This window comes from Zeugodacus cucurbitae, chromosome 3, assembly GCF_028554725.1.
Source record: "Zeugodacus cucurbitae isolate PBARC_wt_2022May chromosome 3, idZeuCucr1.2, whole genome shotgun sequence".
In the NCBI taxonomy this organism is placed as follows: Eukaryota; Metazoa; Arthropoda; class Insecta; order Diptera; family Tephritidae; genus Zeugodacus; species Zeugodacus cucurbitae.
Window position 1 is genome coordinate 13,867,093 of NC_071668.1, and position 17,045 is coordinate 13,884,137.

The 17,045-nt window shown below is 35.3% G+C and overlaps 1 protein-coding gene across 3 annotated transcripts in view; it reads right to left on the minus strand.

The window, feature by feature from the left end:
* LOC105216606 (uncharacterized) overlaps window positions 1-17,045 on the minus strand; it is a 148,975-nt gene that overhangs the window by 21,457 nt on the left and 110,473 nt on the right. For all 3 annotated transcript variants that reach the window (XR_008470187.1, XR_008470186.1, XM_054226288.1), the window contains exons 4-6: window positions 16,863-16,995; window positions 2,113-2,581; window positions 1,397-1,494 (exon numbers count right to left, since the gene is read on the minus strand). Coding sequence is in view for 1 of the 3 variants with exons in the window: in XM_054226288.1 (XP_054082263.1) it covers window positions 1,397-1,494; window positions 2,113-2,581; window positions 16,863-16,995 (700 nt within the window). In the remaining 2 variants the exon portion in view is untranslated. The remainder of the gene's footprint in view (window positions 1-1,396; window positions 1,495-2,112; window positions 2,582-16,862; window positions 16,996-17,045) is intronic.

The following is a 17,045-nucleotide window of genomic DNA, read 5'->3' on the forward strand; positions in this document are numbered from 1 at the left end:
TACAATTGGGCACCCAAACTAAAATTTTATCAAGGACACATACCATTGAGATGCGATGAATGGACACGCATCTTCTTTAAGAACTTTCTTCTTTTCGTCAAATTAAATATTTAAAGGCTTCTAGCTACTTTGGTATCCGATTTGTGTGGGTACCCAGTCACTGTGGAATCGTTGGAAACCGTAAAGCGGAAAAGCTTGCAAGAGTGGGTACTCTAGCAACATTAACTCTGGAATGGGAGCGAGTTGGCAGTCAATGGTCTACTTGTGCTCGAGTGCTGGACTTACAGATATCGCGTCAGCTCGCCAAGCGCTAGACAACAATCAGCACCTGTTGGCCTTTTGGCCCGCAGTAGAACGTAAAAGGTCCTCTACTGCTTCGCTTAACAAGATTCATCTCGGCCTTATCATAGGTGTGTTCACTGGACACTGTTCCATAGGTACACATGCGATAAGACTAGGGTTCCTGTCACATACAAGCTGCCAAAGCTGTTTAGAGGAAAGCGAGGTGTCATCTAGCCGAGGTGTCATCTAGCCGACACAAGATATTTATAATAGATGCCAAGCGCTTTGTCGAACAGTCTTTCGGTCTTTCTGATCCGTTAGGAGTTTTTTGGTACCACACAGGACAGTGTTCATAACTGTCTAAGTGAGATCTTCTGCAAGTGCAGAAATCTGCCTAAAGGTTTAAAGCGATAACTATCGCTAAGCAGTTTAGACCCTTTTACCTTTCCTGAACTTGAAGCCACAAGAGAGAAACTAATGTCTAACTTCGAAAAAGTCAAAGTATCATTTTCGAATAGTAAATATCGGACAGATCGGCTTCCGTATGGGAAGAATCGATTTCCAGATGATTTGTAGGATTGTATATGCTTTTTGAGTGGTAAGAAAGAAGGGCTGCAGTCGACATATTCAGTTTACCTTGCTTAGTTCCAAATTTCTATCATGTTCAATAAGAAGCACCATCTTTCTTTGCTAGCAAAGCGTAGAGACTAATTATGTAATGCAATTTTCTGTCACAAGATTGCGTTAATTTTTTATCGTTGCAACGCTATGAGGTCTGAGATACGCATTAATGTCCGTCCACAGAAAGCTCGTAACAACTAATGTAGCACGTTGCAGGCTGCATGTGCGGAATATATGTAGGCATGTATGTACATTTCAACGTGGCACCACCACAGTCAACCCTTCACACCAAATAACCAATTGGCTGCCTTACTGCCAAGGATATTTATGAAAGCGACAAGAGTCAGAAGAGCCTTGCATTATCCTTTACTACTGTCACCAGAGACAAATGCGCACATACATACATACATATGAAAGCAAGTAGTACAAGGAGGAGCAGCGAAAAAAGGGGCACAAACGAAGTAGAAGTGACAACACAAATGAAACTACTCACCATTAATCACGTGCACCATGACGCTAGCGCTGCTCGCCGTTGTCGGTTGACAAGTGTAATTCCCTGTATCCGTTGTCTGTGCATTCGAGATGCGCAACCTGATGATGGGTGGCATGATGATGAAAAAACAGGAGAAGTACCGAGAAGAAGAAAGAGAAGAATGTGCTCATATTAATGGAGACATATACAAGTTGCGGCGCTTATGTGTGTCGGTGTGCCTGTTACTGCCTGTGTGGAAATGTAAGACGACGCTGGAACGCATGATAGTGCCGCGCTGACGCGATAAATATATGCGTGGATGTGTGTGTGTGCTTTGGTTGACATGCCGTGACAAAGGCAGCGACTTGAGCTATCGAAGGCAATGAATCGAAATGTAAAGGCCCAAATATTTATTTATGCTGCCACCGCGCCGCAACGCACACAGTAATCAAAGCCAAAGTGACAAGTGCAACAGGAGCGGTGTGTGCAACACAAAGATAGCCAAGCGCAGCGACTATGCCACAGTACTTTGCCACATGCATTTGCATGTTGACACGCACAAAGAGCTGACAGCTTTGACAGCGCTTTCCATTTCACCTTTGCTCGCTTAAGTCTTAACGTCGTCTCCACGCCGCGCCACACCACACCACACCACATCACACATGACACACGACACCTGATTGTGGCTTATGGACGGCTGGACGGCTGGCCGTAAGGCGTCTGTGCCGCGCGTTTACCTTGATTTCATTGTGTCGCCCAACTGTGATTCCATCGCAATGCGCGCCGTAAAGTCCGGCGTAATGTCGTTGCTTAAGCCGTCATGCGGCGCTGTGACCGCCATTGCTGCGCCCATGCTGCTACCACTGCCTCCTCTACCGCCGCCGCCGCTGCCGCCAGCAGCAGTCAATGCATTGGCATTCGTTATCGTCGCTGTCACATCGGCCGCCAGCTCATTGTTCAGCAGTGCTGGTGTAGCCATGCCACCGCTATGCAGACTATGCTGGTTGTTGTTGTTCGCGCTGTCGCTCTCTTCATCTTCGTGCAGCTCGAATGGCGTAATTATATGCTCGCCGCGATACCAATAAATCGGTCCAATATCACGAATGCTCGGCTGTTGCACATGGCAGCTGAGTATGATGGCGCTGCCGACTTTGAAATGCAGATCCGCGGGGCCGCTGATGATGGCGCGCGAATCGGCGGGTATCTCTGTGGTGGTGACACAAGCAAAGTAGAGCAGAGAAAAATGGAAAATACGTAAGTAAATATAAATATTGGTTAAAAAATAAATAACAACAATTAAAATAAAAATAAAGAAAATTAAAATTAAGTCTCGGAATTTTATCCGAGGCATATCTGTATACATATATAGTATATATAAAATTCATATGCCCTTATGTATGTATATAAATAATATTTCAACCTCACAATGACAAATATAGTGAAAACAGAATTATTTAAATAATGAAAAGTAAATTCACAATTATTCATTTTATATTATTTCCGGAATTACAACAACAACAATAAAAATTAACGGCTGTAAACAATATAAAAAAACGAATTTACTTTCATAAATATTTGCGAGAAATTAGCACATATTTTTATTCAGAAATAAATATAATATTACAAAAAAGTAAGGAAGGCATAAGTACGGGTCAAGCGAAATTAAAAAATAAATAAAAAAAATTAAAAAATTGGGCGAGGTTAATGTTATTAAAGGCAGTCGGTCAGATGAAATAAAAGATCCGATTGGTATGTATATAGGAGCAAAGGGAACGTATGTATCGAATATTTCGACTTTTGGTACATAACCACACATTTACGCTGTAAATTTGGGATTTCTTACCGGTGGAACAAGAGTCAGTACATTCGAAATATGTGGACTTGTGGAAACATAAACCGATATCTCAGATTTCAGTAAGACTCCGATTCTTATCTAGTTTTACTATGATGTGATATTTACCCGGATTTGTGAGATTTCCCCCTACAGTCGGACGACGGAGAGCGTTATATTTGGAGATGATATTGAAACAGATTTCATCGAATATAAGGTTTGATCATTATTATAAATTCAAGCAAAATCCTGGGATTCATTTTGGAAAGTAGGCGGCATAGGGATTATTGGCAGTGGTCAAATACTGGCTATTCTTAAATCCTGATGATATTATGTACCTTCACATGGTATTTCTTAGACGTGTGGTTACAACGTGCGGTTATTCTGAGAGCTGATACTTGATTTATACTCACGATTGGTTTGCCAATTCATAATGAACATAATTACTCTGGAACAACAATTGTGGTCGAAAATTGGGCTACTCGGCACGAATTTCATTGAAATTTCAGTAAAAGACATGCCCAAAGTGAAGCTTCAGCGTCCTTGACTTATATGAAACCAGGCAGCCAGAGCTCGGCGAAGACCGCGGGTATGTACCTTCTTTATTCCGGTAAAACAAGTAATCAACCTCGAAGCAGTGACACAAAGGCTTATCGCCTCACAACCACAGAATAATCTCACCTAATATAACCAGCAGTACGTTCCCAAAGACATTTTCTTTGATCAAAGAATATTTAAAAAACATAGAAAAAGAGGCTTACAGAGTTGTAGAACTTTATGTGACCTTTGGTAGACTCAATTCCACTAACCATTTTGATTATTTTGAGATATGTACATAACCTATATCGAAATATGTTTTTAACGTTTCAAACAGTAAGTGGACTTGGGCTTTAACCAAAAGAATAATAAAGAACGTAGGGAGTTACATAATTCAGTGCCTATGGAAATTTCTAATACAACCATGACTCTGTCAGCTGTCAGCTGTCAACTGTCATATCAATTTCGTAAGTAGCTAAGTCTTCTAAAGCTATTGTTTATAAAAGGGATTAATGTAATTTCAAACCATGCCATATACAGGTGAGTGAATCCGGTTAATTAAAACCGAATATAAATCACAGAATGCTACTGGAACAATTTCAAAAGTATTCATCATATTTCTTATTGATCTAATCGATTACATTGAGATGTAAATTGCCAGTTCTGAAGCTTTGATGTTAAATTTACCATATCTTTCGCCACTTCATCATATACACTGCTTTGCAATGAGTTCAACTGAATCCTTCGATTGAGAAACCACAGAATAACCAAAGAAACTCGATTGCGTCTTTAGAGCTCATAAGTAATTTCAGAATTTATTATTTTTGTGTATTAAAAATATTTTTTCATGCCACAAAGTAAGCATACCAATTTGTAATTCTGAAAAACAGACATACATAAACAGTTACTTATGTAGATGCTGCACACAGCAGCTTGCATGGCAATTTTGTACCGGCTGCCGGCAAGAGCGCCGATTCCGCAGCTAATTAGCGAGCTGGCAATTGCATTCAGCGGCGCCACAGCGATGAGCACTGTGCTGGCAGCTTTTTGGCTTTGGCCGCGCCACAATAAGCCACTGCATTCGCCAATTTGCGGTATTTTTGCGTGCAGCAGATTTTTACATAAGTGAATGCATAGTTTAATTAGGCGCCGAAAAAAGTATAAAAATAAACCGCCGCTGCAAGCGGATGAGCGGGCAAGTCGACAAGTTGTCTTAATTAAAACTCTGCAGCTCAGCCGCAACTTTAATATTGCGTTGCTTCCTCCTGTAGGTTGCTGCAGCAAATGAGCGCTGATTCAAGGCCATTTCAGAAGTCATGGCGCATAAAGTCCGAAGAAATGCCGCATAAGAATTTAATTTGAATGCACCATGAATTGGTGGTGGCGGCGGAGAGAGGGGAAACACAAACGCCTTGTGCGCGCTTAAATTGCTTGCTGCTGCAATGCAAATGAGGCTGCGCCTTTAAAATAACACACCGTTACGCGCAGTGTTCTCATTTTCTCTGTAGCTTTGTCTTTGTTGCTTTTTGTTGGTGCAGCTGGCGCTTGGCTTGGTCTGTTGGTGCAACAAAGTTGCAAAAAAAATTAAATGTAATTTCCTTAAACACACTCCCAACCAACATTGGCGAGCATAGTTTAATTAACAGTTAATTGTGGACACATATTGTGATCAGCTGTGAGCCTAATTGTTGTATTGTGGTATCACAAAGAGTATCAAGACCTGAATTTTAACAATAGGAGTAATAAAAATAGTAAATATTCACTACAATTCAAGAAAAAAGGCGAACAGGCAACTGTTTTGGTGTTAAGCAAATAATTTTAGGTCATCCTAAATGTAGGCAATGTTTTATATTTAGAATAATATAATTTGAGAAAATCGTTGCCTACATTTAGGATTATATTTCTAATAATAATTAGGCATAGTTTTCAATAGTAATTAGCAAAGTCGTTCACCTGGCAATTAATTCTCAAACTGCGTGCCAAGTAAGATTACTCAATACCTAATCTAGACTATATACGTATTAAATAAGCTGCAATTCATTAACCGCGAAGTACTTAGAATAAATTCCAGCCAAAAAAGAGGACGTTTTGTCCACCATGAAAAATTTTTCCCCTAGAGTTTTTATTGTATAGAATCTTAATCATATGATCTTTTGTGGTAACGTATTGATCGAACCAGGGATTTAGAAAAGTACTACACTCCTTCTTACATACTCCTTTTCCCAGATAATCCGAAACCAAAAATAAAAAATTAAAGTTTCAGACCTGACTGGTCGCGAAACTTCAGTCCGAACGGTGAATTGACAAACCAACAATTCGAATAGCTATCGAATAGCAATAGCCAATTCTCCAGCAGTACTTTATCTGTAGAATATTTTACGGCCAGATTTTTGATCATATCTTTATGTGAACAAAGTGGAGAAGTTCAAATATTCACGGCAATATTCTGCTGTGAAGTAGTTTAGAATGAAAGCAACATATTAAACCTCTCGAAGTAAGGAGTGGAAGGTGGGTATGGAAATATTTAAGCTTCTGGTGTTTCTCGGATATTAAATCGATCTGGGTTTATTGTTCTCTTCATAAGCTTAGCTTCAAAATAATAACGCTAGGAGATCAAATATATTCACAGAAATTATGTAAATAATATTCGCAACATTTAGCAACGGGAACTTTTTGTGGTATGTAGAACATGTAATATCTCAATCCGTATCTTTAATAACTCACTTATTAATAAACATAATTTTAGACCACTTTTCTTTCTGCCTGTAATTTCAACTTTCTGCAGTAACACCTCTCTCTTTTTTTTTGCCCACCAATGTTAACAACCGTTAAAACTTTATCTCAATCTGTCGCATTTAAAGCACTCGCAGCGTGGCCATGAAGTATTGCATGCCACATATAAATATGACGAGCACACACTGTTATTACCACTTGCTCATTCGCCGAGAGTGCCAATTAACGCGAAATGTTTCGCGGCGACAGAAAACATGTTTAAATGCCAGTTATAATATGCAATTTTTACGCCACGTAAATATCACATATAACTACATATACACACTATAAAGAAGACCTCGAATTGTATGTGGCATTTCAGTGCGAAAAAAAGTGAAAATGTTTAACGACATTAATCAGTTGTTGGGTTTGGAATGAGCCGTTTCGCTGTATAAATTTGCATTTAAATTGAACGTCGAATGTTCGTTCGCCAATGTGTATTTGTGGCCTTTTAATTTTATCGATTCTTTTAATTACCCAGAAAAGATTTTTTCCATTTGGCATTTTCCGCTATCTCGCTTCTGTGATTTCAATAATTTGTATGTGGAAATTTGCAAACTTGCATTTATGATTTTTTTTAATGTATTTAAAAAATGCATTTTTTCCAGTAAATATTAACATATATTTAACATAACGATTTGTTGTGGTTTTATGTCACGAAGCGTTGGATTATGAATTTATATACAAAAGTAAAAGATATTTCCAAATAATGGGAATTGTAGTTAAAGTTGGTGGGCGATTAGCACAGCTGGATATTGGTTGCCATTAGGATTCTCTTTACTATGATATTATCACCAAATTTGGTTGAACCTGTGTTGATCTGTCGTGTGTTAAATTACTAGCTTAGGCACACACCTCAAAAGCATGTCACCACTATTAAAAAACTTTTTTAAAGCCAATCAGACTGCAAGGAAGAGAAAAGATTTTAGGGAATCCATGACTAAAGCTCTAAGTCTTTATCAGAACTCAACTTCTGCATACTTCAGTTTGACTAAAAGTAAAAGCAAAAAGTCCTGTCAATTTCTCAGCTGTATCCATTGCTTACTTCCTTATAGCCTTTTCACACAGTCAAATTAATTTAACAATTAAAATTTTAATTGAGAAACCGGTTTTTGCCGTTAGTACTGCCTGCTACTCGATAATCGATCAGCTGTTATACATTTTTATTTTTGCTTTTCATAAGGAGTTGGTAAGTTTCAACAGCAGATTGCTTTTTTTTTAATAGCCACAACTATTATTTCCAGCAGTGATATCTATCGTCGGAGAGTATTACTTACAAATACGTTCTTTGTAGCAGAGTTGCATTTCATTTTCAACTCGATTAAAATTCTATTAAACATTAATGTAAAAAAATGAGATTTTTATTTTGTATGGTAAGTCGATCTAAATCAGCGCTTTAATTTAGCAAAGACTGCTTAACTGAGCAATTTGCTTCTGTGTGAAAAGGCTACAAGGTTAGACGAGTTTTTATGAGGTAGGCGATTTTCGTTTGTTAAAAGAAAACACTTCATTGCTTTTTCATAAAATTCTTGGCCAAAAACAATACTATAACGATTCCCTAGCCTCCATATTTGCCAGACATTACTCCGTGCGACGTTTTCCTATTTCTAATAATAACAAGTAAGGAAGGGCTAAGTTCGGGTGTAACCAAACATTTTATACTCTCGCAATTTATTTATTTAACTTTATTTATATTATATAATACACAATTTGACCCGCATATTCGTCATATATATTGTATAAAGTCCATTGAAAGTTAGAAACTATAATATTAGGTTAGAAGACCCGAGGTCCTCGTGTTCGATATATGGGGCCTTAAAAACCTTTGGTCCGATTTCGGCGATTTTTAGAAGGGGCTGCCACACTATTAACATAGTATTTGTGCAAAGTTCTGCACCGATACCTTCACTAGTACTTACTTTATATATTGTAAAGTAAACGATTCAGATTGTCTTCAAAGTTCTGGTATATGGGAAGTAGGCGTGGTTGTGAAGCGATTTGGCCTATTTTCACAACATATCATTTGGATATAAGGAAACTATTACAAACCAAGTTTCATTGAAATCGGTCGAGTAGTTCCTGAGATATGGTGTTTGACCCATAAGTAGGCGACGCCACGCCCATTTTTCATTTTGTAAAAAAATCTGAGTGCAGCTCCCATCTGCCATTTCTTATGTGAAATATAGTGTTTCTGACGTTTTTCGTTAATGAGTTAACCCACTTTTAGTAATTTTCAACCTAACTTTTGTATGGGAAGTGGGCGTGGTTATGATCCGATTTCTTTCATTTTTGGACTGCATTAGGAAGTGGCTAAAAAAAAGACGGCAGAAAGTTTGATTTACATAGCTCTATTGGTTTGCGAGATATGTACAAAAAACTTAGTAGGGAGCGAGGCCACGCCCACTTCCCCAAAAAAATTACATATGTAGAAATATGCCCCTTCATAGTGCGATCTTTCATACCAAATTATATTTCCATAGCTTTATTTATGGCTTAGTTATGTCACTTTATGTGTTTTCGGTTTTCGCCATTTTGTGGGCGCGGCAGTGGTCCGATTTTGCTCATTTTCGAAAGCAACCTTCCTATTGTGCCAAGAAATAAGTGTGCCAAGTTTCATCAAGATATCCTAATTTTTACTCAAGTTACAGCTTGCACAGACGGACGGACGGATAGACAGACATCCGGATTTGAACTCCACTCTTCACCCTGATCACTTTGGTATATATAACCCTATATCTAACTCGTTTAGTTTTGGGTGTTACAAACAACCGTTATGTGAACAAAACTATAGTACTCTCTTTAGCAACATTTGTTGCGAGAGTATAAAAATAACCTTAAAGGGGTTCGTTTTACAAGCAAAGGAGATATCGATGAAAGAGCAAAAGGCTTGAGAAGTGTTTCGACGATTGGAAGATGTCCTGCATAAGCGCCTAATAACGAATGGGAACTATATAAAAGGCGACAAAATTAATATAGATGAATGAATAAATATTTTTTACAAAATATTTAAAAAATTCCCGTTATTTTTTGAACACACCTCGTATTTTTGTATTCTTTCTGAGGCTGAAGTTAATGTAATTTCTCTTTTGTTGGTTTTGTATATTTACTTGATTTGAAAAATAACCTAAAATTCCAAACAAAAGTTCATTATTTCAGAATTTTCTAATTGAAATCGCTACCAACTGGCTGACCACAAACTCAATTCTCACACAAATGTACATATGTAAATATTAAATATTCGTCAAAATTTCATAGTCATTTACCGCAATACAGCCAACAGATAAATGAATATTACTGCGTAGTCAGAGTACACAATTATTACAAAATGCAGCAAATCGGCTTGTCTAGCAATCAAAAACAGAAATCCGAAAAATGCGCTAAATTTTCATGAATGATTACAACAAACAACACAATTTATTTCAAAGCATATTTTCAACTGAAATTGTAAGCTACATTGCATTTAAGGATGGTTGATGAGTAATAGTGAAGGCAGTCATTCAGTGTGATTGGTGCTACATGGCGTATGAGTGATGCATGAATTGCTACTGATGATTATGCTTTGTAAATTACAATTGTGGCATATGAATAGAATAAAACTGACTACTCTAATGGTATTGATGGACAGAAAATTTAATCAAGTGTACTGGGAGTATTGATCGAAGATTTGGCATAGCCAAAAGATATTATATAGAAATACTGATGATTGAGTTAACGGCTCAACTCTGTTAGGCGTGATTAAACCAGATACATACATTTTCCCAATATCCACCTACAAGTTTATTCTTTTTGCCTTCAATCCCAAACTTCGCTTGTTTAATACTTTTTAGTACGCTTAAATTCGACTGAAGTCCTTCTATATAATTTCTTTATAAATCCCCAATCTTTTTTGTACCGTTTGTTGTACCAAATTAGCTACAATTTAATATCAATATTGTAGTGTGGCATATTTAAACGAGCCATTGTCGACCATCTGTTCCTAAAACTGTAATAATTTATTCACAATTTCTTTCGTCGGCAATTTTTTCGCCTATCAGCATATTGTTGCTCATACGCACCGTTGGACAGGTAAATTGAACGACAATTTAATTTAAATGTGAAATTACATACAAATCATAATATCATGAGTAAGTATAATGGAAATAATTGTACAATTTTGTATAATTTAAAATAATAACACGCACATTAAAAATTAATATAATTTTTTTGTTGTTTTTTTTTAATACACTGTGCGACAAAAAGACAACACTCTTTTTTTATAGAAAAAATTATTAGAAAATGGCAAAAATTAAACATATTGTTTTTCAAATCGCTATATTAGCGTTAATAATATTGCAGAGGCTCTCAACATATCTGAAAAATCTATTAAAGCAGTGGTCTGCTTTACAGGCTTCAAAAAATCGATTTTTTGTTTTGTTTTAAATCTCTTCCAAAACTATCCAAGAATATGTCTTTAAAATTCCAGAGGCCAATTCCACATATTTTCGAAGTTAGAGCAGTTTTAGTGGCCGAGCGTCGAGCAGGTGCGAATGCTCAGGCAGACCTTTAAAGCGTGTTTTCTCGAGTTTTCATTTTCTCAAGTGTTAGAAAACGGTGCCGGCAATAGCAAAAAGAATATATGTCCGATCGAAAAAAGAACCAACGTGATCTAGCTTCAGTATTAAATTATCTTCTATTTGAACTAAAAAAGTTGGACAAAAGTATTATTTAAACTACTTATTTTGCAACTTAAAGTCAATTTTTTTTCTTAAAAAAAGTGAATTTTTTTTCAAACTTCGAAAAAATTTGGAACTTTATAACTTCTTCGATATTTTTTTAGTTCATAAAGAAAAGAAACTTAAAAAAATTAAAAAATTAAATGGGTTCGACTGTTTCAGATGCATCGCACGACCTCCATCACCGGCACCGATTTACAAGTGCAGACTCCAGGCGCTCCAGAAAAATACTTACAACTTTGACTTTTAATAATAAATATTGTTTTTTAAGCCTTAAATATAGTACACTATCGTCTTAAAATTCCGTTTGCCACAATCATTTCCTTCCTTTAAAAAAAAAATTGCTAAAAAACGTTTTTTTTCGGCTTCTAAAGCAGACTACTGCCTTAAACAAGAAAGGAAGTGCTAAGTTCGGGTGTAACCGAACTGGTTGTATATATATTTGTCGATCGACTTCAAAGTTCTGGTATATAGAAAGTAGGTTGTGAACCGAATTGGCCTAATTTCTTAACATATCATTGGAATGCCAGAGAAATATTACGAATCGTATTTCATTAAAATTGGTCGAGTAGTTTCGGAGATAAGGTTTTTAACCCATAAGTGGACGGAACCACGCCCATTTAAAATTGTGAAGACAATTTTGAGTGCAGCTCTTCTGTGCCATCTTCACAATGAAATTTAAGGTTTCTGGTGGTATCCTTACTGAATTAAAGCATTTTTAGTAGTTTTCAACATAACCTTAGTATGGGAGATGCTCGTAGTAATAATCCGGATTTCAACTCTGCTTGTCACCCTGATCACTTTGGTATATATAACCCTATATCTCACTCATTTAGTTTTAGGACTTACGAACAACCGTGAACAAATCTATAATACTCTCCTTAGCAACTTGCGAAAGTATAAAAATTGTTGATTAATATTTGAGGAAAAAGATTTGACTCTCTATAATATTTTTTTATATCCACAAAGCTACAATTTTCTTTCTGAGGAACGAATTATATATTGCTGGAGACCATAAAAAGACTATGCTGAAGAAACGTATGCCTTTAATTTAAATTTTTTCATCTGACAGCCTAAATTTGATCCCAAAAAAACCCATAAACTTTTAACTGCCGCACACTGTTTCCACTCGTTCAAATTATGCCATTAAATATGTTCAACTTCATACTGACAATTATTGCCTCAATGACCATAGTCAAAATAAATAGCTATTTTTGAAAGCGCAAAAAATACAAAATTGCAAATTTCAATATAATAAATATTTTAAACTCTACACAAAAACAACAGTTACTAGTATAAGTGCGTATTAAGAGTCAACAGTTTTCATAGAATGTAACAACGCGTGCAATTTGCTAAACAAGCGTAATTATGGGCATTATTTGTTTACGCCTATGACGTAATTATATACACTTATACCGTTATGCTGCGTATGTGTCAAAACAAATTTGTGGCTGTGTGAGTGTCATGATGATAGGCCTATATGTATGCTAACGGCTTATTTCAAATATATGCGAGTTTTTCGCTATCGAATTAAATGCAAATAAATGTGAGCGATTTATTTTAATACCGATATTTTGTGATAATTTACTCGTATATAATTATTTTGCATTTAAGTGTGCGTGTGTGTGTGTGTGGCCTCACAGTAATATGCAGTTTACATATGCATAATTGGCAATAAATGTTGAAATTGGAAAGTGAATGTGTGTATGTATGGAAATATAATATGAAAATACTTTAAATTGAAACATTTTGGAAAATTTATAATTTTGGTGTAAATTTATAAAAATTGTCACCTAAATAAATAAAATTTTTTATAAGAGCAACATTTATATATTTATAACAGCATTTATATATAACCAATTTTATATTTCAATCCTTCTGAGTTTCATATTATTCTCATTAAATATCTTTAAATGCTGTTTGACTAATTTATACATGATTTACATCATGTCAAATTCAATGACAACCAATTCAATAAAACTGATCAATTGAAATGTGATGATATTTCACTATAACTTGATTGACCAACAATAATTTGAATATTTCACAAAATGAAATACGAAAGGTATTTTTTCGTCATTGTGGAAAAACTCTTTTATAATACCTTTGCATAAAAGCGGTGTTAGATCATCCGTTGAGAACTATAGGGGGATAGCAAAAATGTCAGCTATACCCAAACTTTTTGAAGCTATTATCACTGACCAAATTAAATTCTTGATTTCTCCATTTATTTCATTTTCTCAGCATGGATTCTGTAAAGGGAAATCTACAGCAACAAACTTGCTTGACTTCGTAAGCCATGTGTTAATGGGTTTTAGAGACAATAAGAATACCGATGTTATTTATACAGACTTTAGTAAAGCATTCGATAGAGTAAACCACTCTATTCTATTGCAAAAATTGGATTATCTTGGTTTTCAACCAAGACTTCTTTATTGGGTATCCTCATATCTTACTAACAGAAAACAACAAGTTATATTTAATAACACTTTATCCGATTCAATTATGGTCCCTTCAGGCGTTCCACAAGGTAGTCATCTCGTCCGATTCCGATTAAGTTTTCAAACATTTTATTATATGCGGATGATGTAAAACTTTTTAAATCATATACTTCTTATAACGAAAGGACTGAGTTGCAATCGGATTTAAATAATTTAGTTACTTGGTGTCACATAAATGATATGCCACTGAATCTTAAAAAATGTAAAACGATGTGCTTTTCCCGTAGATCTGTTGATCCTTCTCCCTACGTAATGAATAACTTCAGTTTAGAGCAAGTATCTAGCATTGTTGATTTAGGAGTTACTATGGACCCTAAACTAAATTTTAATTCTCATGTAAATTCAATTGTTTTAAAAGCTAAAGATGTTCTTAGCTTTGTTAAACGTTGGTCTAAAGAATTTAGTGATCCGTATATTACTAAAACTCTTTTTACAACATTGGTAAGACCTATATTTGAGTATAGTTCTGTGGTATGGAATCCTAGCTACAATACCCATTCTGATAAGTTAGAGTCCGTTCAAAACCAATTTTTACTTTTTGTTTTAGGTAACTTACACTGGGATTCAAGATTGAATCTTCCTCCGTATACTAGTCGTTTAAAACTTATAAATCTACCTACACTCACTAGTCGTAGGGAAATGCTAGGTATAATATTTCTAGTAAAACTTCTGAATGGTTCTGTTTGTAGCTCTTTCTTTTTGTCTGATTTCAAGTTTAATGTCCCATTTCGTTCATCTAGGCAATTTAGACCATTACTTTTAAATCTCGAATCGAAATCTCGAGAATCTTCGAGAACACATTTTGAGTTAAACGAACCATTCCGTCAAATATGTTATGATTTTAATTCTCATTCCAGCACATTTGACCTGTCTGATTCGATCTTTAGCATTAAAAAAACTATTTTGTCTTCGCTTAATAAGTAACATTAAACATTTTTTAACCTTTTGTTTTTGTAAATTTTAAATCTTAGCTGTTGAAATTTTTCGTTCTGTAGCTGAGCAGTTTAAGATCTCGACGCTTAAAAACTCTTACCTTTCATGACTCGGCAAATTCCGCTCGTTTGCGGATTGCGCCCCACGCGTCGGTTGGGCGGGAGGTGGGTAATCGTTTGGGTTTATGTATATAAAAGGTGTTGTCATAATCCTTTTCCAAATTTAAATGATAAGAATTTTCATTCATTTGACTATGACTGTCATTAAATTTGACACATTTTTTTTTATGCTAATATTATTTAGCTTCAGAACATTCTCATAAAAATACTTCGAATGCTTGAGGGTAATACACTATTTACATTACGTCAAATTCAATGGCATTATGAGAAATGTAAAAATTCGATTTTCATCAACAATTTGATTCACTAAAAATAATTCGATTCTTTTAAAATAGTAAAACCAAAAAGTGTTAATTTTATTAATAATTTAAATTACCACCATTTCATTAATATGACTACGACTGTCATTAAATTTGACACACTGCAAACTGCACATTATGAACTGTACAAATTGGTAAACACTGTTATGTTAGGTGTTAAAATATATTCAATTTCATGTTGCCCAAAACGATTTCAAATATATTACAGAGACGAAAAAATAATGCTGACTGTGGACGATTTACAAACTGTTCTCAATATGACAGATTAGAAGAAATTATGACAGTACCATGACACTATTGACATAAAAAGCACAAATAAGTTTGAGATCTAACTGAAGTCGAATTATTTCTAAAATAATATATTTAAGTACCATTCTATTTCGATATTTGATCTATTAAGCGGCTATACCAGTGTAAAGCCATGAAAAATTAGGCGAGTTTCGTGCATTTTTTTAAAAGAAAGTACTCGATTGAATCTTTCGAAGGATTTGGACATAATAAGGTATATTTTCAGCTATATTTAAAATTTTTTTTTACAAAAATATTGAAAAATAACGGAGTTATGTGCTATCTTCGAAGGTGCCAAAAACAAGTTCCCCAACTGCTGACATGATTCCGGCCGAATAAGTTGCAAAACAAAAAAATTCAAAAAGGTTATTAAATTTGAAGATATTTCCTAAACAATGACCTACGAATTTTTGGAAAATATCAAAAATTAATAAAAAATGATAAAAAAGTGTCATTTTTTTTAGGTAAAAAATGGGTTGTTTTTTAATGCCAAATTGAAAATTTTCAGCCAATCGAAAATATCATTGTATAGGAAATATATTCAAGAATACTCAGTTTCAATTTAAAGTGGATCGGTCAATATGTCGTTGAGTTACGATGTCAGCATTTTTGTCGGCAAAAATGTCGTTTCGAGAAAAACGAGTTTAAAGTTTTAACTAAATAGGTATAACCTGCTAACTGTCGCTCTTTATAACACTGCCATTCGAAAACCATGCAAGATACGAACTTGACGATTTCACAGCATATTTTTTAAAGTTCAACTGACTACGAACTGACTACAATTATGGCAGTACTATGTCAAGGTTGTTCTACGGTAATTCTTAAGGGATTTGGGATAACAACCAGCACCTGTGTAGTGGCGAGGTCCTTTTGGTCCGCTGTGGAATGTGAAAGGTTCTTTTCTCTTGGCAAGGTCCATCTCTGGTGGAACCCAGCTTTTGCCAGACTGAGATTGAAACACCTCGGAAGGCCCATTTTCGGCGATCCTAGCGAATTGGCTCGAATCGACATTAACCGACTAAAGAAATTCGTAACAGATTCCAAGAGTTTTGCGTAATCTTAAGAGTCCTTGATCCATCGAGAGTTTACTGATATCACAATGGAACTGTATTTGCAGAGATCTGCCTACAAACCTAACCTAAGTGGATTTGAAACTCGGAGACAGGAAAACCTTTCAGTGAGACAATAATGTCATGTAATTCATCAAATATATAAAGACTTCGAAGAGGATTTGTATTAAGGAAAAAAATTTTAGACTAAATTTCTATTAAGTGACTATAACAAGCATAAAAGATACACATAAAAAATAACAAATATTTTTCAGAAAGAGCAGAATTGCGTTATCTACGCGTACATAAAAAAAATTGAAATTTCAAAAAAAAAATATCAAAATTCCGTGAAAATCTATAAACTATATATCTATCTACATATATGTATATACACAGGTGAATATTGGTAGCATATTCTCACTTACCAATGATGTTCAATTGAAATGCCATTGACATTTTCGGTTCGGTATTCACTTGACATTCATAGATACCGGTGTCACGTGCCTGCGGCGATTTCACATGCAACGTCCATTCGCGTCCATCTTTCGACGAAGTCACCTGGAATGCAACAAATATATAAATGTACTGTTGTACTGGTGTATATATGT